Source organism: Oncorhynchus masou, chromosome 18 (assembly GCF_036934945.1).
Source record: "Oncorhynchus masou masou isolate Uvic2021 chromosome 18, UVic_Omas_1.1, whole genome shotgun sequence".
Taxonomy (NCBI): Eukaryota; Metazoa; Chordata; class Actinopteri; order Salmoniformes; family Salmonidae; genus Oncorhynchus; species Oncorhynchus masou.
The window spans coordinates 20252220-20276478 of NC_088229.1; the positions used below are offsets into that span (position 1 = coordinate 20252220).

At 42.4% G+C, this 24259-nt stretch overlaps 1 protein-coding gene across 1 annotated transcript in view; it reads right to left on the minus strand.

The window, feature by feature from the left end:
* LOC135504151 (integrin alpha-5-like) overlaps window positions 1–24259 on the minus strand; it is a 90095-nt gene that overhangs the window by 62643 nt on the left and 3193 nt on the right. Inside the window, exon 2 of the mRNA XM_064922475.1 lies at window positions 927–1057. Within this exon, the coding sequence (XP_064778547.1) occupies window positions 927–1057 (131 nt within the window). The remainder of the gene's footprint in view (window positions 1–926; window positions 1058–24259) is intronic.

A 24259-nucleotide genomic window follows, 5' to 3' on the forward strand; every position in this document is an offset into this window, starting at 1 on the left:
TGTGAGGCTATATACAGGGAGTACCAGTACCAGATCAATGTGAGGCCATATACAGGAAGTACCAGTACCATATCAATGTGAGGCTATATACAGGAAGTACCAGTACCAGATCAATGTAGAGCTATATACAGGGAGTACCAGATCAATGTGCAGACGTATTTGAGGTAGATATGTACATGAAGGCAGAGTAAAGTGACTAGGCATCAGGATAGATAATAATATATGCAGCAGCATATGATGACCGTAAAAGTATGTGTGTGCGCATGTGTTTGTGTTGTATCGGTGTGTGTGTGTGTGTGTGTGTGTGTGTGTGTGTGTGTGTGTGTGTGTGTGTGTGTGTGTGTGTGTGTGTGTGTGTGTGTGTGTGTGTGTGTGTGTGTGTGTGTGTGTGTGTGTGTGTGTGTGTGTGCGTGCATGTGTTTGTGTTGTCGATGTGCACGTGTGCGTGTGTGTGTGCGTATATGTAGTGTGTGGGTTTGTGTGTGCGCATCGAGTTTCCAGGAACCAACGTGTCAAACAAAGGATCAGTGAAGTAGAACAGAGACACATGATCACCTGCCGGCCACAGGAGCTTGGAGGCCATGGACCAGTGGTTTTAAGAAGTGCTTAGAACAGGACCACGGCTTGACCAGCTTAACGGTTGCTAACCATCCTCTACTAATCTCCAGTTCTCAAGAGTCTCACGCTCCAGTCACCAGTCAAGACAATAAAAAGAGAGGAGTGGATGAGAGGTTTATGTTATAGGAAGCAGAGAGCAGGGACGAAGCGAAAAGGACAGCTGACATTCTGCTGTGATGTTTGACTCAAACTTTAGTGCTTAAACCACTTGTGAGTCGATAAGTCAATGTAATTCAGAACATGTTCAGACTGCAAGAGCAATAAGACGTGATCAAGACCTAAAGCAATGAGGTCATATTGGGTCTTACCTTGATTGTCAAATTCAATGTTGTGGCACTCAGATTGGCCGAGACTCCATGGGCAGAAGTACACAGACCCGCCCTCTGTGATGTTGAACTGACTGGTATTGGCCTTGGGAGCGCCAATCACTACACTGACGCTGTAAGAAGAGAGAAGAAACATGCAGTCATTCAAATGTCATTATGTCACCTCTACCTAACATGCTTCCTCCCCCAGCAACATAACAGTAGAAGTACAGCAACTTAGATCCACTGAATGAGTTTGTTAATGTTAGATTGGTATTATTTTCTGTCATTATAGTTTGTTAATATCTGATCTTGGTCTGGTATCAAATAAAAATACATTCCAGACCTTCTATTCAACAGTTTAAGCATGATGCAGAGCTGGTAAGGTGCCTTCAGACCCCTTAACCTTTTCCACATTTTGTTACGTTACAGCCTCATTTCAAAATAGATTAAATTGTTTCTTTTCCTCATCAATCTACACATAATACCCCATAACGACAAAGCGAAAACAGGTTTTTAGACATGTTTGCTAATTTATAACAAAATAACTGAAATAACTTTTTTATATACAGTACCAGTCAAACGTTTAGACGCATTTATTAATTTTTACTCTTTTCTACATTGAAGAATAATAGTGAAGACATCAAAACTATGAAATAACACATATGGAATCATGTAGTAACCAAAAAAAGTGTTAAACAAATCCAAATATATTTTCGATTTTAGAATCTTCAAAGTAGTCACCCTTTGCATTGATGACAGCTTTGCACACTCTTGGCATTCTCTCAAACAACTTCATGAGGAATGCTTTTCCAACAGTCTTGAAGGAATTCCAACATATGCTGAGCACTTGTTGGCTGCTTTTCCTTCACTCTGTGGTTCAACTCATCCCAAACCATCTCAATTGGTTTGAGGTCAGGTGATTGTGGAGGTCAGGTCATCTGATGCAGCACTCCATCACTCTCCTTCTTGGCCAAATAGCCCTCCTCCTCCATGCTTCACGGTGGGAACCACACATGCGGACTTCATCTGTTCACCTACTCTGTGTCTCACAAAGACATTGGAACCAAAAAAATCTAAAAATTGGACTCATCAGACCAAAAGGACAGATTTCCACCTTTCTAATGTCCATTGCTCGTGTTTCTTGGCCCAAGCAAGTCTCTTCTTATTGGTGTCCTTTAGTAGTGCTTTCTTTGCAGCGATTCGACCATGAAGGCCTGATTCACGCAGTCTCCTCTGAACAGTTGATGTTGAGATGTGTCTGTTAATTGAACTCAGTGAAACATTTATTTGGGCTGCAATCTGAGGTGCAGTTAACTCTAATGAACTTATCCTCTGCAGCAGAGGTAACTCTGGGTCTTCCTTTCCTGTGGTGGTCCTCATGAGAGCCAGTTTCATGATAGCGCTTGATGGTTTTTGCGACAGCGCTTGATGGTTTTTGCGACTGCACTTGAAGAAACTTTTAAAGTTCTTGACATTGTCCAGATTGACTGACCTTCATGTCTTAAAGAACTGATGGACTGTCGTTTCTCTTTGCTTACATGAGTTGTTCTTGCCATAATATGGACTTGGTATTTTACCAAATAGGGCTATCTTCTATAATCAACCCTTACCTTGTCAAAACACAACTGATTGGCTCAAATGCATTAAGGAAATAAATTCCACAAATTAATTTTTAACAAAGCACACCTGTTAATTGAGATGCATTCCAAGTGTCCACCTCATGAAGCTGGTTGAGAGGATGCCAAGAGAAGTATAAATATACATAGAAAATATTTAGATTTGTTAAACACTTTTTTGTTTACTACATGATTTCATATGTGTTATTTCATAGTATTGATGTCTTCCCTATTATCCTACAATTTAGAAAATAGTACAAATAAAGAAAAATCCTTGAATGATTAGGTGTGTGCAAACTTTTGATTGTTACTGTAAGTATTCAGACCCTTTACTGTGAGAATCGAAATTGAGCTCAGGTGCATCCTGTTTCCATTGATCATCCATGAGATGTTTCTACAACTTGATTGGAGTCCACCTGTGGTAAATTTAATTAATTGGACATGATTTGTAAAGGCAAACATATAAGGTCCCACAGTTGACAGAGTACGTCAGAGCAAAAACCAAGTCATGAGGTCGAAGTAATTGTCCGTAGAGCTCCGAGGCAGGATTGTGTTAAGGCACAGGTCTGGGGAAGGGTACCAAAAAAATTCTGCAGCATTGAAGGTCCGCAAGAACACAGTGGCCTCAATCATTCTTAAATGGAAGAAGTTTGGAACCACCAAGTCTCTTCCTAGAGCTGGCTGCCTGGCCAAACTGAGCAATCGGGGGAGAAGGGCCTTGGTCAGGGAGGTGACCGAGAACCTGATGGTCACTCTGACAGCGCTCCAGAGGTTCTCTGTGGAGATGGGAGAAACTTCCAGAAGTACAATCATCTCTGCAGCACCCCAACAATCAGGCCTTTATGGTAGAGTGGCCAGACGGAAGCCACTCCTCCGTAAAAGGCACATGACAGCCCGCTTGGAGTTTGCCAAAAGTTACCTAATGACTCTCAGAACATGAGAAACAAGATTCTCTGGTCTGATGGAACCAAGATTGAACTATTTGGCCTGAATGCCAAGTGTCACGTCTGAAGGGAACCTGGCACCATTCCTACTGTGAAGCATGGTGATGGCAGCATCATGATGTGGCGGTGTTTTTCAGCGGCAGGGCATGGAAGAATAGTCAGCATCGAGGGAAAGATGAATGGAGAAAAGTACAGAGGAGATGCTTGATGAAAAACTGCTCCAGAGTACTCAGGACCTAAGACTGGGGCTAAGGTTTACCTACCAAGAGGACAACAACCCCAAGTACACAGCCAAGAAAACGCAGGAGTGGCTTCAGGACAAGAATGTAAAAGTCCTTGTGGTGGCCCAACCAGAGCCCGGACTTGAACCCGATCAAACATCACTCAAGAGACCTGAAAATAGCTGTGCAGCGTCACTCCCAATCCAACCGGACAGAGCTTGAGAGGATCTGCAGAGAAGAATCTGAGAAATTTCCCAAATACAGGGGTGCCAAGCTTGTAGCGTCACACGCAAGAAGACTCAAGGCCGTAATTGCTGCCAATAGTGCTTCAACAAAGTACTAAGTAAAGAGTCTGAATATTTATGTAAATGTGATATTTCCGTTTTTATTTTTTTATACATTTGCAAACATTTCTAAAAAACTATTTTGGACATGTACTTTTGGGTATTGTGTGTAGATTGATGAGGGGGGGGGACAATTTAATAAATTTAGAATAAGGTTGTAATGTAACAAAATGTGGAAAAAGTCAAGGGGTCTGAATACTTTCCGAATGCACTGTATATACATCTCACTGCTCACAAAGCTATACCCCCACTTCCAACATTCTAACAGGTTCTAGTACAGTACTATGTTACATAATATTGTAACCATGTGCAATTGTTGCTGTAGTGTGTGCACAAGACATTCTGTCCCTCTCCCGGTCACACACACACATGCGATCTCTGTGGGGCAAATTCGATGGGATAACAAGAAAGCAGAAGGCCTAAGTGGGGTCACACTGTTGTTTCCACAGCTGTATAGCCCTGTTCCTTTAGACAGACATCGAGCTAAACCACTTAACCCTGCAGTAAACTAATAGCAAAGCCAGGACTGGTACAGATATCTCGTTGCTGTAACCCTGAAGTGAACTAAATGCAAAACCAGGACTGTTACAGACATATAGCTGCTGTAACACGGAAACCCCTTCAGCAGATCTACCAGCAACAAGTGGTCTTACAGGTGAGTGTGGGGAACAGCTGACCAGGTTAAAAATCACTGGGACAGAATATTCAATAACAGAGGAAATCCAAAACAGCCAGGTAATGAGAATTTTTAGACAATCCACTGAACCAGGACATATTGCCATGGCTCAACTGACAGACATTTTTTCCAGTAGACAGTCTGGCTGAACCAGCACAGTGTAGTCATTACCTCATCAAGGCTCCAATTATCCCATCATCATCACTGGCATGGTGCTGGACAGTGAAGTGGACAGAAAACAAGAGATGAGGGCAGTGAGTGTAGAGTAGAGCCTAGAGGGGTCTTCCTAAACACAGGAAGAGCACACCCTTTCCTGCTCCAGGTCAGTCAACCAAAGATGCATGGTAGTTTACGTTATCGCTAAATTTAAATATCTTCCCTCAGGGGACAACTACTCAACAATTTCCAGTCCAGACTCAAGACGATCCACCGTCATTTCAGAAACCAGCCTTGGTGAAACCATACTTTCATCCTAGTCAGACTGCACTGCTTTTGTAGAGCCACAACATGTTCCCATCTTGGTTAGGACTTATAGATGGGTCTTTTTACATAGAAATAAGTTTTGGTAGAAGAGACTATTGGAGTACAGAGAAGAAGTTGGCGTCAGCCAGGCCTTATGGTGTTTAAAACTGAGGCCAAACAGGGGGCCAGGTCATAAAGGTGAGGGTATAGAAGAGATAAAGTGCAGGCCAAACCCAAGTCAAAGCTTTGGCAGAAATCCTTGGTTTGTTTTGGAAGAGGGAAAAGAAAACATGGCCGTCCGGATTTGGGGGAGAGAGAGCGAGAGAGTCCAAGTGCTCTGGCCCTGGGTTTAGACTGAGGAGGGTAGCTTCCAGAAGAGTAGACAATGGAGCTCTGGCTATAGAATAATGTAGATCACAGAGAAAGAACCTTTGTCATCATGGATTCCCACGATGAGACAGCTGACAGGCTCTCTCTCTCTCTTCACACTCACGCAGATATGAAGTTTGACACTAGTGTTCACTCCATAGCATATTCTATAGTTCATCACTTGTTCATTGAAAGGATAATCCAGCCCAAACCACTAATTCCTATAAATAACACTAATATGTGAAAACAAATTTTATGAACAAATGTTTCATTTTGTCATTATAACAAGGTTGGTAGAAACATGTGGACATTGTTTTGGGAAATCTGTTGCAGCTCAAGCCTACTACAAACCCACAATGCAATGCTCTCGATTTCTGTGCTGGCTGACCAGCTTTAGGAAAATAGGCAGGTTTCTCGACTCCTACCCTGACACTGAGACGGGATTGCGTGACGATTAGTTTAGTAACCACGTGACGCAGCATTACAACGTGAATGTGATGGGCCAGTCAGTTGGGTGGGACATTTCTCCATACATTGCCCAATGGGATACCGATCTCCTCCTTTCTGTAATATCTCTGTCTCCCACAGATACACAGGGCGCATTGCAAGATGGTACTTGAAGGAGAAACAGAGTTGAATAATTTGGTACACTGTTTAGATTGAGCACATCTAAGTGAAATATATACATTGTCATGACGATATAGGTGGATGGATGTGTTCTAGTATGCCCATACCATCTATTGGCTGATGTGGTGATCTGAAGAGCAGGTCATTGTTTTAAAAGCATCATGAAATGTGATTGTGTGTTATACCCTCCATCTCCAGTGACGAGAATTATGTAGCTATGACGCTGTTCCTACACGATTTCCTGATTTTCACAGTCAGACCACTTAGAAGTTAAATCATAGGGATATCATTTTTTTACCCACTGACAGAACATAGACTGTCACCAAATTGACAGGAGTTTCATGATTTTTATTTCTAGGGGTGGATTATCCCTTTAATAGCCCAATGCTGCTGTGGAGCTCAGTACAGTCCAAAAATGTTTTTGTTTTTTTACAAATCCTTGTCCAGGGGTAAATTTAACAAAAGCCAGTAAGCACAAAATCCCAAGCACTAAAATACCAAAGAAAGTAGGCTTACTACATCTATTGAGAATCTGATCTGAATACATGCTAAAAGTATTCTGTGATGGCATCATTTCAAAGGGAAAAAAGTCAACAAGGGGGAGGTGCTTTAATCAGCAAACTGGAAACAGGGGTGTGTTTTTTCACCTCTCTCTCTCTCACACACACACACACACACAAACACACACACACACACACACACACACACACACACACACAATAACACATTGATAGTGATCTGAAAGTATTCTAAATAAGGAATAATTAGTGTTTAATGGGCCTTTATCTTGCAGGGGATCAGTCTAGCTAGAGTTAGAATTGTGATTTAGAAAGGGCTTTGCATACAGAGACTGAGGACACTGTCTGGCCCTCTGAGGATAAGGACAGAGCAGAGGAGAGGTATACTATTTTTTATATTTCACCTTTATTTAACCAGATGTGCCAGTTGAGAACACGTTCTCATTTACAACTGCGGCCTGGCCAAGATAAAGCAAAGCAGTGTGACACAAACAACACAGAGTTACACATGGGATAAACAAATGTACAGTCAATAACACAATAGAAAATCTATATGCAGTGTTAGCAAATGTAGTAAGATTAGGGAGGAAAGGCAATAAATAGGCCATAGTGGCGAAATAATTAAAATTTAGCAATTAAACACTAGAGTGATAGATGTGCGGAACATGAATGTGCAAGTATAGACACTGGGGTGCAAAGGAGAGAAAAAATATGGGGATGAGGTAGTTGGGTGGGCTATTTACAGATGGCCTGTGTACAGGTGCAATGATCGGTAAGCTGCGTTGACAGCTGACACTTAAAACTTATTGCGGATCAGTGGGAAGCTAGTGTCCCATTTCGACAACTTCCGGTGAAATTGCAGAGCGCGAAATTCAAATGACAGAAATAGTCATATTTAACATTCATGAAAATACAAGTGTCATACATCAAAAAAAAAGCTTAACTTCTTGTTAATCCAGCCGCTGTATCAAATTTCAAAAAGGCTTTACGGCAAAAGCACACCGTGTGATTATCTGAGGACAGCGCCCAGTACACAAAAGCATTAAAAACATTTTCCAACCAGGCAGGTGCGCCACGAAAGTCGTAAATAAATGCCTTACCTTTGAAGATCTTCTTCTGTTGGCACTCCAAAAGGTCCCAGCTACATCACAAATGGTCCTTTTGTTCAATAAAGTCCTTCTTTATATCCCCAAAAACTCAGTTTAGCTGGCGCGCTTCATTCAATAATCCCCTGGTTTCCCTCCTTCAAAATGCATACAAAATAAATCTCAAACGCTACCAAACTTTTCCAAACAAGTCAAATAACGTTTATAGTCAAACCTCAGGTAACCTAATACGTAAATAAACTATCAAATTTAAGATGGAGAATCGTTATTGTCTTTATAATAAACAACCAAGTACGCGCTCTCATCCACATGCATGAAAACACTACAGCCAAAATGGGAGCCACTTAGAAAAACTACAAATTCCAGCTCATTTTCCTGACACTCTTTCTAAAGACTGTTGACAACTAGTGGAAGCCCTAGGAACTGCAATCTGGGAGGTTTTCCCTTCATATAAAAAATGACAGCCATTGGTGGTAAGTGGTGTGGCTGAATTTTTTTATTTTCTGGATGGTTTGTCCTCGGGTTTGCGCCTGCCATATCAGTTCTGTTATACTCACAGTCATTATTTTAACAGTTCTAGAAACTTCAGAGTGTTTTCTATCGACATCTACCAATTCTTGGCTGATGCAATGAGGTCACTGTGGTTCTAGACCAGCCAGCAGATTCACCACAACTCTGATGTAGTCATAGCCTGCGTCGAGGTGACAGCCACAATACTTCAGAAACATGCTGGTAGAGGTTTGGTTTAGGGTCAGCTAAACCAAAGCCAAGAAACCCACAATCCTGCACTGGTGCAATCATAGGAAGGGTTATTTTCATTATGACGTAATTTCGACATAGTTTCCCAAAAAATGTATTGTGTTCATTTTGGCATCATATTTTCATGTAGAAATATAACAGCATAAAGTTTAGTACGGAGACTTTGAGCAATCTGATGCTGGGAATGGCAGTGTGGGTGGAAGAAAAACATTAGTGGCTTTCCTGTGTCTCCCGAAGCGAGACCCAACTCCCCAATCAGCAGCCCACTAACGATCCCAACCAACCCCAGTCTGATGGTTTCAGCGTTAATTAAACTAATTGATTTAGGCTGCTAGTGTCGAGCACACAACACAGAAACTCCTCAGTACAAACACAGACTCCTCAGTACAAACACAGACTCCTCAGTACAAACACAGACTCCTCAGTACAAACACAGACTCCTCTGTACAATCACAGACTCCTCAGTACAATCACAAACTCCTGAGTACAATCACAGACTCCTCAGTATAATCACAGACTCCTCAGTATAATGACTGTTGCTGGTGAGGGTTGTCTAATTTGAGGCTTCTGAAATCAGCAATACATAAGCTGCTGGTTGCAGCCACTATTTATAAGGTTTTTTTTAAATGAATGGGCATTGTATAATGGTGGAAACTGTTGGTCTACCTCTGATTTTCCCAGGCTTAACCCAATAGAGTTTATGATGACGTTTGAGAGAGGCAGTCAGAAGCCAAATTCCTCTCGTCCCCTTCCCACCCAAACACAGCGTTTTACCCATTCCACAGTTAATGGTCTTCCTCCCAGCTGCAAAGCTTATGGCACTTGAACACTATTATAATTGTTTTAAGCCAGCCAGGAAAAAAACAGATGCAGCTTTGACTAAATAGTAAGAAATCACAATCACATTTTGTTGGACTACCAGATGGTGACTGCAGGCGGCTGCAGTCACCATCTGCAGTCGTAAACCCTGGCTGCAATGGAAATTGTATGGCACAGACAGATTCCCAGGGAACTGGTAGGTCTACAAGGGAAAGACCAGAGAAAGGGCAGCAGGACTGGAGCCTTTAAATGAACAAGGCAGGAATCACCTGAAATTAAGTCCAGAAAACTGCCAAGGGAAGAGTTTGCTGAAAATGCACTGTTGAGGACCTCCGCTCCACAAAAAGTTCAAAAGAGTAAGTAAAGGAGCCTTCAAAAATGTTGGTTCAAACCTCAGCTAGGGATGGGACTGCCTGAACAAAAGTCACTCAACTAACTCTTCACAGAGTTTACACTTCTAAATCAAATCCTCACATAAGGAGAAACTGAATTAGCTCAAGTGTAGTGACCCAGACTGAGCCAGTGGCACTCTTGACCTCCCTTCCTACCTCTCCCTAGCAGATATTGAGATCTATCCTGAGCCCAAAACCCAATGAGTAAACAGCTACAGCAGCAACGGTCTCTCTTCCACTTTGAGAAACTGACTGCCACACTGCTTTGACGAACGGACACCAATACACTAAAGAAAATTCATGGCTGTAGAAGACTGACGGTCTTCAGTCAGCAAAGCCAACAAACTGTCAAATGGGACCGTCACCAAGTATGGCATCGTCACATTATTACTGGACTAAATCACTGGAGCTACTTCAGACTCACTATTCCACTGTGGAGGGGAATGCCAGTTGAATAGTACTGTAATGTAACAACTTATTTTGGACCACATGGAGCCATGACACACGGCCTTCAGTTAGACACACGGCCTTCTGTCAGACACACGGCCTTCTGTCAGACACACGGCCTTCAGTCAGACACACGGCCTTCTGTCAGACACACGGCCTTCAGTCAGACACACGGCCTTCAGTTAGACACACGGCCTTCTGTCAGACACACGGCCTTCTGTCAGACACACGGCCTTCAGTCAGACACACGGCCTTCTGTCAGACACAAGGCCTTCAGTCAGACACACGGCCTTCAGTTAGACACACGGCCTTCAGTTAGACCTTCTGTCAGACACACGGCCTTCTGTCAGACACACGGCCTTCAGTCAGACACACGGCCTTCAGTCACACACGGCCTTCAGTCAGACTCACAGCCTTCAGTCAGACACACGGCCTTCAGTCACACACGGCCTTCAGTCAGACACACGGCCTTCAGTCAGACACACGGCCTTCAGTCAGACACACGGCCTACGGTTCGATCAGAGCCAACGCCAAACTGGGAAACAGACTGTCTGACTCCCAACTGCTATTTTGTCTGGTCATCCACTCAGCACTACAGACAGGCACACGTGCACAGACACACACACTCACACAAACACATCATTTGTGTAGTTCTGCTGTCCAGGATCTCCTTACTCTTATGGGACAGGCAGAGGGATGATGAGAGTACCAGGGCCTGCTGGGACAGTTAGAGCTGAATGAGAGAGAGCACTGTGCAGAACGCTCACTCATACAACCAGTAAGCTGCTACAGTAGGCTGTATCCAATGACTAAATGAGGTAGGAACCTGCACTGGAAAGTATTATTTTGAGAATTATGGAACAGTTCCAATCTCATTAGGGTTTCCTAACAATTTACCAAAACTACCCAGCATCCAGGTTAAAACATTCTTTGTCAAACTCCCATTTCGAGTACTGTACTTCAAAAGCAGGAGTTCGAACAAAAACTACACACCCACCAATGTTGATCTGATAAACATTATCCCATCTCCAGAACCGGATCTTAATGTCACTGCAAAAAAATGTCCTCCCAAAGGACATTGGTCCTGTGCAGTGGAGCAGGAGGCCTGCAAATCAACAGAACTGGCCCAGGTGCAGAGAGCCACACATACACTACACTGCTGTTTCGTATCAGGGTCGTTCCACCTCGAACAGCACAAGAGGATTGACACCCACCATTTCTGATTGTTCTGGAATCATTTCTGTTGCTAGAATGAAATAAGATTGGCATTTCTGCTTTTGTTGATATATAATTTAATGATATACAAAATTGTTGCGGAATTTGACTCATTGTGTCAAACCTCTACACACAAGCCAAATAAGACAACGCTTAGAGATAAACATCTCACTTCTATGGCAAAATGAAACTCTGCAATCAAAACCTAAAGTTCATTTTTCAAAATTGTAATTTTGCAACAAAATTATACACACATGCACAATTTTAATTACTCTTTCAAAGCAGGAACACACTGATGTCTTTAGTACTTTGTAGTACATTTTCTCATAAAGACTTCTGTGAAAGATTGTTCAAGTACAGTACATCTACTCACATTCTAATGAATACACAAATAGAAAGGCTTCAGAAAAATATATATAAACAGCTTATTTTTTTGCCATTGCAGGCTTTTACAACAACAAAAACACAAAGAAAAGTAGAATTATAGTACAGTAATCAATACAATATGTTACTGTAAACTATTAGTAAAATTGCAGTGCGATGGTAAACAAATAATAGTATTGTAAGGGATTGCACACACTGTACATATGCACACACTGTACATAGGTTTTTCTATTATTTTCTATTGTGTTATTGACTGTACGTTTGTTTATGTGTAACTCTGTGTTGTTTGTGTCACACTGCTTTGCTTTATCTTGGCCAGGCCGCAGTTGTAAATGAGAACTTGTTCTCAACTGGCCTACCTGGTTAAATAAAGGTGAAATTTAAAATAAAATAAAAAACTTTGAAAAGGGATGGGGTGGATGGTTTATGGATCCTGCCTTCTGTTAGGGTCTGGCCACATCACTCATCCACATCACAAACAATGTCATCCCTGGCTAAGCAACAGGGAAAATATTGCCTTGAGTGTCATATCCAACCCTGGACTGAACCCACCTCAATGTCTCCACATGCCTCTTCCATTGCTTGCAGAAGAGGCAGGCAGTCATGTGGTTGGTGGTCATACATTTTCCAATGCCAAGCCGACAATAATTCCTCAATCGGTTTGAGAAATAGGGAGTAAGGGGGCAAGTATACAACTGTGAAGTTATTGTGGTTGGTGAGCCAGTTCTTGACCAGAGCAGCCCGGTGTAAACTAACATTATCCCAGATGACAACAAACCTGGGCTGCTCTGGTCCGTCCTGTACAACTGCATTATGTAATGCATCCAGAAATATGATTATGTGTGCAATATTGTAGGGAGCGAGGGTGGTATGGTGATGGAGAACTCCTTGCAGACTAATGGCGTCACACAAGGGGATATTTCAAAGTCCAGGACTCTCTAACAGAAAATGCATACACTGTACCGTGAATATGGTGTTTAATAAAAATACAGAACTACAATGTCTACATTTTCACACAAGGATGGGGGTGGGTTGGGTCAGACACATTCAGTCAAAAACTACAAGCTACAGACAAGGCAGGTGACCCACAGGCAAGGAGGTCTTTGACTAACGCTGTTCCTCTCCAATGGAACCCTGTACAGCTGCTTCATCGTAAGTTGGTGTTGACGCAAGAGTGTCGACATACTGACACGGTTGATATTATGGAATGTTGTGTGATCTGCCATGATTTGCTCTCGTAGGTGATGTAGGCGGATGGTGTTGTTTGCAAACACTAGATTGACAATGGCCAGTTCCTGTTCATGGGTGAACAGACATTGCCTTCAACCCACAGGAGGTCATCTGGAAGTTCTGTAGAAAATGCAAGAATGTCATCATTGGTTAGGTTCTTATTTTTTTACATACTGTTCACAGTAACATCAAAACTGTATTACATGTACTTCACAGCACTATGCCTATGTTTTTGTTCACTGAGGAGCATAGACCTAATATTACAGAACTACATTGTATTGTACTGTGATGCAGAATGATGTGCAAAAATTACATAGGTACAGTCTTGTGTAGAAAGTTGAAAACATACCTGTTCTCCGGTCTAAATGTCCGTATTATGGATGCTACCATGTAGCGAGTCAGGTTGGGCGGGACTCTGCCCAGCCTCCCTCATCGTCAGGCCATGACTTATGACATGGTCCACCAAAGTGGCCCTAATGTCAGCGGAAATATGTCTCCGTCTATTGCCTGGTCCCCTTCTTCGTTCTTGTCCTCATCCTACTCCTCTCTCTCTTCCTCTACCTCTTCCTCTTGCTCTCACTGCCTCCATGTTTGCAAAGTTCTCACAAAAGTGGGGAGCTTATCTGAGGTCTATTTGTAGTGCTAAGGCTCAGACTAATTGGGGTTCAATTACTGTAGAATGTTTTCATGTGTGTGTGTGTGGGTGTTGCCAATTTCAGGTATGCTTTTCTTTTTGAATAATTTTCCATATATATCTCATTCTTGAACGAAGTGTCTAATGTAAGAAACAGTCTGTAGTGTGTTGCAGAACTGCAAACAAAGTGCAAACAAAGTGCAAAGTGTGTTGCAGAATTGCAAACAATGTGCAAAGCAGAAAAAGTGTTTATACTTTTGGTGCCTTTGTTTAGGGCATGGTTACAAAAGTTAAGGTTTTGATGCTTTTGTCTAAGCATTCACTTTCAGTGTGTAAGCAATCGGTAAAAACTGTTCATTCAGTATTGATTGCACCCAAATTGTCTCTTTTAATTTATAGAATTCATACAATATTCAATAATTATAGTAACTAACATCTGATTTGAACTAGAGGTTGACCGATTATGATTTTTCAACGCCGATACCGATACCGATTATTGGAGGACCAAAAAAAAACAGATACCGATTAATTGGTCGATTAATTTTTTTTTTGTAATAATGATAATTACAACAATACTGAAGGAACACTTATTTTAACTTAATATAATACATCAATAAAATCAATTTAGCCTCTAGTAAATAATGAAACATGTTCAATTTGGTTTAAATAATGCAAAAACAAAGTGTTGGGGAAGAAAGTAAAAGTGCAATATGTGCAATGTAAGAAAGCTAACGTTTCAGTTCCTTGCTCAGAACATGAGAACATATGAAAGCTGGTGGTTCCTTTTAACATGAGTCTTCCATATTCCCAGGTAAGAAGTTTTAGGTTGTAGTTATTATAGGAATTATAGGACTATTTCCCTCTATACCATTTGTATTTCATTAACCTTTGACGATTGGATGTTCTTATAGGCACTTTAGCATTGCCAGTGTAACAGTATAGCTTCCTTCCCTCTCCTCGCTCCTCCCTGGGCTTGAACCAGCAACACAACGACAATTAGCGTGCGCTAACTAGCTAGCCATTTCATTTCGGTTACACATCTCGTGAGTTGATAAGCTTGAAGTCATAAACAGCGCAATGCTTGACGCACAACGAAGAGCTGCTGTCAAAACACACGAAAGTGAAGTTTGAATTAATGTTTACGAGCCTGCTTCTGCCTACCACCACTCAGTCAGATACTTAGATACTTGTATGCTCAGTCAGATTATATGCAACGCAGGACACGCTAGATAATATATAGTAATATCATCAACCATGTGTAGTTAACTAGTGATTATGATTGATTGTTTTTTATAAGATAAGTTTAATGCTAGCTAGCAACTTACCTTGGCTTACTGCATTCGTGTAACAGGCAGTCTCCTTGTGGAGTGCAACGAGAGAGAGGCAGGTCGTTATTGCATTGGACTAGTTAACTGTAAGGTTGCAAGATTGAATCCCCTGAGCTGACAAGGTGAAAATCTGTCGTTCTGCCCCTGAACAAGGCAGTTAAACCCACCGTTCCTAGGCCGTCATTGAAAATAAGAATGTGTCCTTAACTGACTTGCCTAGTTAAATAAAGGTTGGTTTTTTTTATAATTAAAAAAAATAATTTTAAAAATCGCTAAATCGGCGCCCAAAAATACCGATTTCCGATTGTTATAAAAACTTGAAATCGGCACTAATTAATCGGCCATTCCGATTAATCGGTCGACCTCTAATTTGAACTTTTTTCTAACAATGAGTAAAATATGAGGAATCCAAAGATGTGGTCAAAAGCTATCCACGGACCCCCACATCCACTTCAATCCCACTCCAACAACAAGAATATAAACTCAGCAAAAAAAGAAACGTCCCTTTTTCAGGACCCTGTCTTTCAAAGATAATTCGTATACATCCAAATAACTTCACAGATGTTCATTCTAAAGGGTTTAAACACTGTTTCCTATGCTTGTTCAATGAATCATAAACAATGAATGAACATACACCTGTGGAAGGTTGTAAAGACACTAACAGCTTACAGACATTAGGCAATTAAGGTCACAGTTATGAAAATATAGGTTACTAAAGAGGCCTTTCTACTGACTCTGAAAAACACCAAAAGAAAGATGCCCAGGGTCCCTGCTCATCTGTCTGAACGTGCCTTAGGCATGCTGCAAGGAGGCATGAGGACTGCAGATGTGACCAGGGCAATAAATTGCAATGTCCGTACTGTGAGACGCCTAAGGCAGCACTACAGAGAGACAGGACGAACAACTGATCATCCTCGCAGTGGTAGACCACGTGTAACAACACCTGCACAGGATCGGTACATCCGACATCCAGTGGGCTTCTACGGCTCAGTATAACCTGCGCCTCCAGTGCGCCTTCATACCCCAGTGCGTCCTGTGCCAGCTCTCCACACTCACCGAGCTAAAGTGGGTATCCAGCCAGGACACGTTGTGGCAGCTCCACGTATCAGGCTTCCAGTACGTTTCCTCAGTCCGGTGAGACCTGTTCCAGCTCCACGTACGAAGCCTCCAGCGATGGTCCCCAGTCTGGAGCCTGCAGCGACAGTCCTCGTTTAAGAGCTTGCGGCGACGATCTACGGTTTCAGAAGTCCCGGCGACGATCCCTGCACCGGAGGCGTCGCCAAAGTGGGGGGAGCCTAAAGCGGAGCGGGTCTGCGTCCCACACTGGAGCCCCCCCCCCGAGAGTAGATGCCCACCCAAATCAAATCAAATCAAATTTTATTTGTCACATACACATGGTTAGCAGATGTTAATGCGAGTGTAGCGAAATGCTTGTGCTTCTAGTTCCGACAATGCAGTAATAGGACCCTCCCCTATAGGTTCAGGTTTGCGGCCGGAGTCCGCACCTTAGGGGGTGTACTGTCACGCCCTGACCTTAGAGACCCTTATTTATTCTCTATGTGTGGTTAGGTCAGGGTGTCACTCGGGTGGGAAAATCTATGTTTTCTATTTCTTTGTTCTTTTTGAGTGTGGTTCCCAATCAGAGGCAGCTGTCTATCGTTGTCTCTGATTGGGGATCATATATAATATTTTATTTTCTGTTTCGTGTCTGTGCCTGATGGAACTGTTTGCTTTCGTTTTTTTTTTTATTTGTTTTTTTGTTTTTAGTGTTTCTTGAAAATAAATATCATGAACTCTTTCCACGCTGCGCTTTGGTCCACTCTTCCTTCCACCGACGAGAGCCGTTACAGACGCTATATTTTTCTGATGCCAAATTGCAATCCATCCCCAGCTCTGAAAAATCCCCAAACCCCTAATTTACACACCCCCATGGACCTCATAAACATGAGGGATGTTTTAACTACAGGCCGTTCACACCTTTCCACAGTGACCACCGAGGGGGTTCCTTCCCACCTCTACACGGAAAAACAGTGAAGCCGATGGGAGGAGAGTCACACAGCCATCCCTCTGATCACCTCCCATTCACCACAGCTGTCTGGAAACAAACTGTCCCTGTTATCTCCCAAGCACCCTCTTGTGCAAACTGACTGCCAGAGTACCAGAACTGTGGTCAATTCCATTTAATTGAAAATGTGAATCTGAACTGGAAAGAGCTAGTCTATTTTGATTCCAATGTTTGGTCTGGCTAAGTCCATTTTCCCTAAAAGGAGAGTGCCGTTACCAAATCTGCACAATGAACACACTTTGGGGTGGCAGTGTAGCCTAGTGGTTAGAGCATTGGACTAGTAATCCAAAAGGTTGCAAGTTCAAATCCCTGAGCTGACAAGGTACAAAATCTGTTGTTCTGCCCCTGAACAGGCAGTTAACCTGTTCCTAGGCTGTCATTGAAAATAAGAATTTGTTCTTAACTGACTGGCCTAGTAAAATAAAGGTAAAAAATAGAGTCCCTTTTTGACCCTAATAGGGTTAAACAAGCTAGGACTTCTGGCAGTAAAGATTAAATCTACCTAAGTGTGTGTCGTCAGGGTGACTCAATCGACGAGTCAGCTGCTGAGTATGTGACGTCCTGAGGGCATTTCCCACCACACAGGCACAGCAGACCTAACACAGGGGTCCGCAGGGCCAATTAGGCTTATCATGACCAAACACACTTACCTTTTTCCACTGACTGACCTACACACACACACACACACACTTCTTTATATAAGCCTCCCATTACCGAACAGGGCAGTAAAATCTAGACAGACCTTCAATGTTTGAGACAGGGTTGTTTCATGACCTCGGTCACCAGGCTAAGCATGTCCCCATTAACCTTTCAAACAACACACTAATGTTACAGAGAGACCAGACCAACCTCACAGGTCTGAAGTATGAATAGAAAAAGACTCAAAGGCCTTTTAAAAAGTGAATAAAGAAAGAAAGAAAATGGAGTCACATGGAAAGCTTCTCAGACGGAAAACAGCAAACCTTTTCTGACATCCCACAAAGAGCCCCATTGTCCAACACACAGGGCCATAATAATCACAGAGCAGAGAACCTGGGTGAAGAATAGCTTGGCAGCCCAAATACACATGCCCAATTTAAACAACTACCCCACACACAAACTATGATTTATAAGAATATCACAAAATAAAAGAATACCAACAATGAAAACAATACCAGAAACCTGTTTGATCATATATGGAGAGGGAGACAGTATAGACACAGAGGAAAAATGTATGTTTTAGTAGCTAACATAGCCCCCAGTGGGTCCAGTGTCAATATTGTATTTGCAGAAACCCTATTTAAGGGGGTAAACTCCAGGAAAGTGACCAACATGAACACGGTGACCTCAATCTGGGTACGTCACAGCCAAACCATCCATGATCTAATCCAGAACACCACCCCATCTAGACCACATGTGACAGGGATAGGCTGGGAAACATTATCAGCAGCAGCAGAGGCATCCATGACCAAACATCTCCTTATGACTGTCTTGTAATGTAATCCGTACAGAACTACACCACACGGAAAGACAGACAGAGACTATCCTCAGTAATTCAGGTCAGCCCACCGGATTTGTGATGCACTGAGTATCTGACAGACTCCTTGAGTATATAACTTCATCATAGTTCAAAAGGTCTCCTGATATATCCTCTATTCTCTTCCTCTGACAGACAGATAGGAAAGCCTGCTGTTATTGGGACAGGAGCATGGAAACTTCTTTGATAAATCTATGAAGCAGACATCGATCAGTCAAGACAGACAAGACCCTTTGATAAATCTATGAAGCAGACATCGATCAGTCAAGACAGACAAGACCCTTGCAGACAGCCTGTCATCTATAGTATGACCTCTGACCTCAGCCATCTTAGCAGTCCATCCCCTGATCCCTGTCTGGCACCAGAGACAGGGAAGGAGGAATGTGATGCTGCTGCTGGATGGATGGAGAGGTATAAGGCAGTCTTCTTCTCAACATGGTGGATCTGGCCGGCACTGAGGCCTCGTTGAGATTCATATCATATCAGGTTGAGGAGCAGACCTATCCTTACAAGGCCCCACACTGTGCTGCCTCTCCCTCTCTAGACTACTAACACACACACACATGCTACTTCTCCCTAGTCCACACACACAGTTCATAGACCTTCAGGCAGTCTACCACGGTGGTGTCAGCGCATGGCTAGTGTCCTCTCCGTCTACTAGCTAACATCACTCTACTAGACCAGGCTCTACTAGACCAGGCCACTCTACTAGACCAGGCTCTACTAGACCAGGCCACTCTCCTAGACCAGGCTCTACTAGACCAGGCCACTCTACTAGACCAGGCTCTACTAGACCAGGCCACTCTACAATACCAGGCTCTACTAGACCAGGCCACTCTGATAGACCAGGCTCTACTAGAACAGGCCACTCTACTAGACCAGGCTCTACTAGACCAGGCTCTACTAGACCAGGCCACTCTACTAGACCAGGCCTGACAGGTAGCGGACACACATACACCCTCATGGAGCCATGCTATCAGTGAGGGTGAAAGTCTGTCAGTGTGTAGTAGGGTGAGGGAGATGAATGTGTGAGAAGGTTCTAGCTTGCTTTTTCTAATTTGTGTGTGTCTCTATGGGCCTATGCTGCTGTTAAGGCTCGGAAATAAAATACACACACAGATAGAGAGAACACCCTCCCCATCCCGGCCAGACTGACCTCGCCCCTGTATTCCAGCTACTCCCCTACTCCCACGTGTCGCCACAATGTGGGCGATAGTCTGATAACTGAGAAGAAAACGAGTTACAACTGGAAACTTTTCTGTTTCTGATGTGTCCATTTCCTGTTGGTTTATGTTATTGACGTGTGAAGCTGTCACAAACAACGAGTGTGAAATGTGGAAGAATTAGACTGATTTGGACCACTGGTTGCTAAATTTGACTCTGCTGTGTTTGGTTTGGCTACACATTTGTAGTAGCATTAGCATACACATTCAAATCAAATTGTATTTGTCACATGCTTCATAAACAACAAGTGTACACTAACAGTAAAATGCTTACTTACGGGCCCTCCCCAACAATGTAGAGAAAAATATATACAATACCAGTCAAAAGTTTGAACACACCTACTCACTCAAGGGTTTTTCTTTAATTTGACTATTTTCTAAATTATAGAATAATAGTGAAGACATCAAAACTATGAATTAATTTTTTATTTAACCAGGCAAGTCAGTTAAGAAAAAATAGTATTTACAATGATGGCCTACAGCAGCCAAACCTGGACGACACTGAGCCAATTGGGACTCCCAATCACAGCTAGTTGTGATACAGCCTGGATTCAAACCAGGGTGTCTGTAGTGACCCCTCTGACACTGAGATGCATTGCCTTAGACCGCTGTGCCACTCGGGAACCCTGAAATAACACATATGGAATAATTTAGTAACCAAAAAAAGTGTTAAACAAATCAAAATATATTTTATATTTGAGATTCTTCAAAGTAGCCAGCCGTTGCCTTGATGACAGCTTTGCACACGCTTAGTATTCTCTCAACCAAATTCATGAGGTAGTCACCTGGAACGGATTTCAATTAACAGATGTGCCTTGTGAAACGTTACAGAAGATGGCCCTATTTGGTAAAAGACCAAGTCCATATTTTGGCATGAACAGCTCAAATAAGCAGAGAAATGACATGAAGGTCAGTCAATCCGGAAAACCATCCAGCACTATGACCCAGAGTTAACCCTGTTGCAGAGAATAAGTTCATTAGAGTTACCAGCCTCAGAAATTGTCAATTAACTACACCTCACAGAGTTCAGGTAACAGACACATCTCAACATCAACTGTTCAGAGGAGACTGCATGAATCAGGCCTTCATGGTCGAATTGCTGCAAAGAAACCACTACTAAAGGACACCAATAAGAAGAAGAGACTTGCTTGGGCCAAGAAACACGAGCATTGGACATTAGACTGGTGGAAATCTGTCCTTTGGTCTGATGCGTCCAAATTTGAGATTTTTGGTTCCAACCGTCATGTCTTTGTGAGATGCAGTGTAGGTGAACGGATGATCTCTGCATGTGTGATTCCCAGGTGTGATGGTGTGAGGGTGCTTTGCTAGTGACTGTCTGTGATTCATTTAGAATTCACGGCACACTTAAACAGCATGGCTACCACAGCATTCTACAGCAATACCCCATCCCATCTGGTTTTCACTTAGTGGGACTATCATTTGTATTTCAACAGGACAATGACCCAACACACCTTCAGGCTGTGTAAGCGCTATTTGACCAAGAAGGAGAGTGATGAGTGCTTTATCAGATGATGTGTCCTCCACAATCACCCGACCTCAATCCAATTGAGATGGTTTGGGATGAGTTGGACCACAGAGTGAAGGAGAGGCAGCCAACAAGTGCTCAGCATATGTGGGAACTTCTTCAAGACTATTGGAAAAGCATTCCAGTTGAAGCTGGTTGATAGAATGCCAAGAGTGTGCAAAACTGTTGTCATGACTGTCCTGTGTGGATCCAAATGGCCAGGTCAGCTTGGCAATGGATGACAGTAACCAGACCCTCTCTCTCATCCACAGATGGGGGAGGAGGGAGCTGTTGGGGGGTTGACAGCTCACACCCTGTCGTAAATTAGGAATGTTCCTTTGTCTTCAGAGACTTTTCCCGACAAAACTCTAACATATTCTAAAGCGAATACTGAACAATATTTCTAACATAAGAACGTGGGAAATGGTCAGAGGTGATCTAAAAAATAATAATGTCATATAGGATGTTATTTGTGATGTCATAAAAAAGTGTTATAAAGGAAATACTGTAACTTGAAAAGTATATGCACTACAGGTATGAAGTCTCAATCCATTACATTGTGCATGAAATATGAGCAATGAAAGTATTTTTGTTAAGATGGGAATTTAATTTTAGGAGAGACCATTCTACTACTCTTCAAACCATCCTATTCTACTACTCTTCTCAAATCACCGTATTCTACACCTTTCATCACCAATGGGAACTGTCAAAACAGCTGGCTAGCCTATCTTCCAAGGAGCATCTTCCAGAGAGAACAACAGTAGAAGACGGGGGAGGGGAGAACCCTTTTGGACAATCAGAAGCGTGCCGCTGAAAGTCCCAACACCCTTCCTAAGGAGTGAGGGTTCCCGACAGAGATCCACGGTGAACGAAGACATTTAACGAAGACCTTTAAACATTAATACGCTCATGATTTCTTACTCCAAATGGGTGGCGGTTCATGTGCAAAGAATATGATTACTGTGAGAATAGTTTCTAAAATGTATCAACGATAAGTGTCTTTTTCTCGCTCTCTCCCTGTGTAACAAGCCGCCATATGTTACGTCAGTCCGCTAGGGACCTTTTCCTAATGTATTAAGTGTGTATGTTATCCTGTCTTATCATTTAGTTAGCTAGTAAATAAATAATACAACTAATTTGTGTAGTACTGAATCATAAGTACGGCTGGAGTTTTTTCAGATGCAGGAGGTTACGACTGTTCAGAATGATGATATGATACAAGGTTATGATTAATACGTTGACTGTTTTATGGATGTGATAGATAGGCAACAGCTCTCGTGATGTCCCAAATTCCTAATGAGTTAATTGTTACAATATTAATTTAATTGGGTAACAATTAAACATAGTTAGTTGACTCGATAAATAACAGTCATCAGATTCATGAAAGTAAAGCCACGACACCGTTATCAAGGCAAAGGGTGGCTACTTTGAAGATTCTAAAATCTCAAATATATTTTGATTTGTTTAACACTTTTTTTTGGTAGAAAATGTAGAAAATAGTTTTTAAAACTTAAGAAAACCCTGGAATGAGTAGGTGTGTCCAAACTTTTAACTGGTCCTTTAAATTTCATTTTTGGAATTGTCACAAAAAGATGCTCGAAAATATAATTGCTACTGTTCGAAAGAAACCACTCTGACGTGTCCAGAAATACAAATATCTTCTCTGTGCGTGCCCTTTAACGTGAGCTTCAGGCAAAACCAAGATGACTTGGCATCCAGGAAATGACAAGGATTTTTGAGGCTCTGTCTTTCATGATTTCCTTATATGGCTGTGAAATAAGAGGAATGAGTCTGCCCTTTCTGTCGTTTCCCCTAGGTGTCTGCAGCATTGTGAATTTGTAGGCAGATCATTGGAAGATTGACCATAAGAGACCACATTTACCAAAAGTCACCTGCCAGTATTTTTCCATGGGGCACAGAGAGAGAAGCAAGCTTCCACGAACTGCATGTCAATGAAGAGATATGTGAAAAAACACCTTGAGGATTGATTCCAAACAACGTTTGCCAATATTATGTAGTTAATCCGGAAAAAGTTTCACGTTGTAGGTGACTGCATTTTCGGTTCGTAGCCAGGCGCAATGTAGAAAACGGAAATTTCTCCTAACATTTCAGGAAACACATCTGGTATGTGGCTGGGAGTCTCCTCATTGAAAACATCAGAAGCTCTTCAAAGGTAAATGATTTTATTTATTTGGTTATCTGGCTTTTGGAAAATGTTGCGTGCTATGCTACACAAAATGCATGCTAGTACAAAATTAGTCAATTTCTATGGTTCAAAAGTATTTTGAAAATCTGAGATGACAGTGTTGTTAAGAAAAGGCTAAGCTTGAGAGCAAACGCATTATTTTAATCCAGAAATCTTCTATGAACACAGTCACAATCATCCGGGATGGGGAGTTTCTTAAATAATTGAAAAATGTAAAGATAGCAAAATAAATACTGAATAAATAACCTATATACATTGTCTCTTCCATCTTCCACAGTCCCCAAATCTTAAACCACGATGTCTCAGTTGTTAAAAGTTAAGATGAAGTCATTGGCGGGAGAGATGACTGCTGTTCATGCTGTTGCTGTGACTTCACACTACAGATATGAGACGGACGGGGCCTGGGCAGACCAAGGGGGAGGGGGGTTAAAGACCCTGCAGATTGACATCAGACCAGAAGAGGGGGAGGAAGGGGTGAGGAGGAGGGAGGTAGAGGAGGTAGATGGGCTTTAACGGACTCTCCTCTGACTCAGTGTCTGCTAGCATCACATCCTAAATCATACAGCTTTGCTAGACCTGCCTGTGTCTGAACTGTAGTCAAGAGAACTAGGGAAGTGGGGAGGAGAAACAGTGGGAAACTGGAGTCACTGGCGACCCACTCGGCACAAAGCCCCTCTCCTAAACCCCTAGAACGCTCTGGCAGGTGA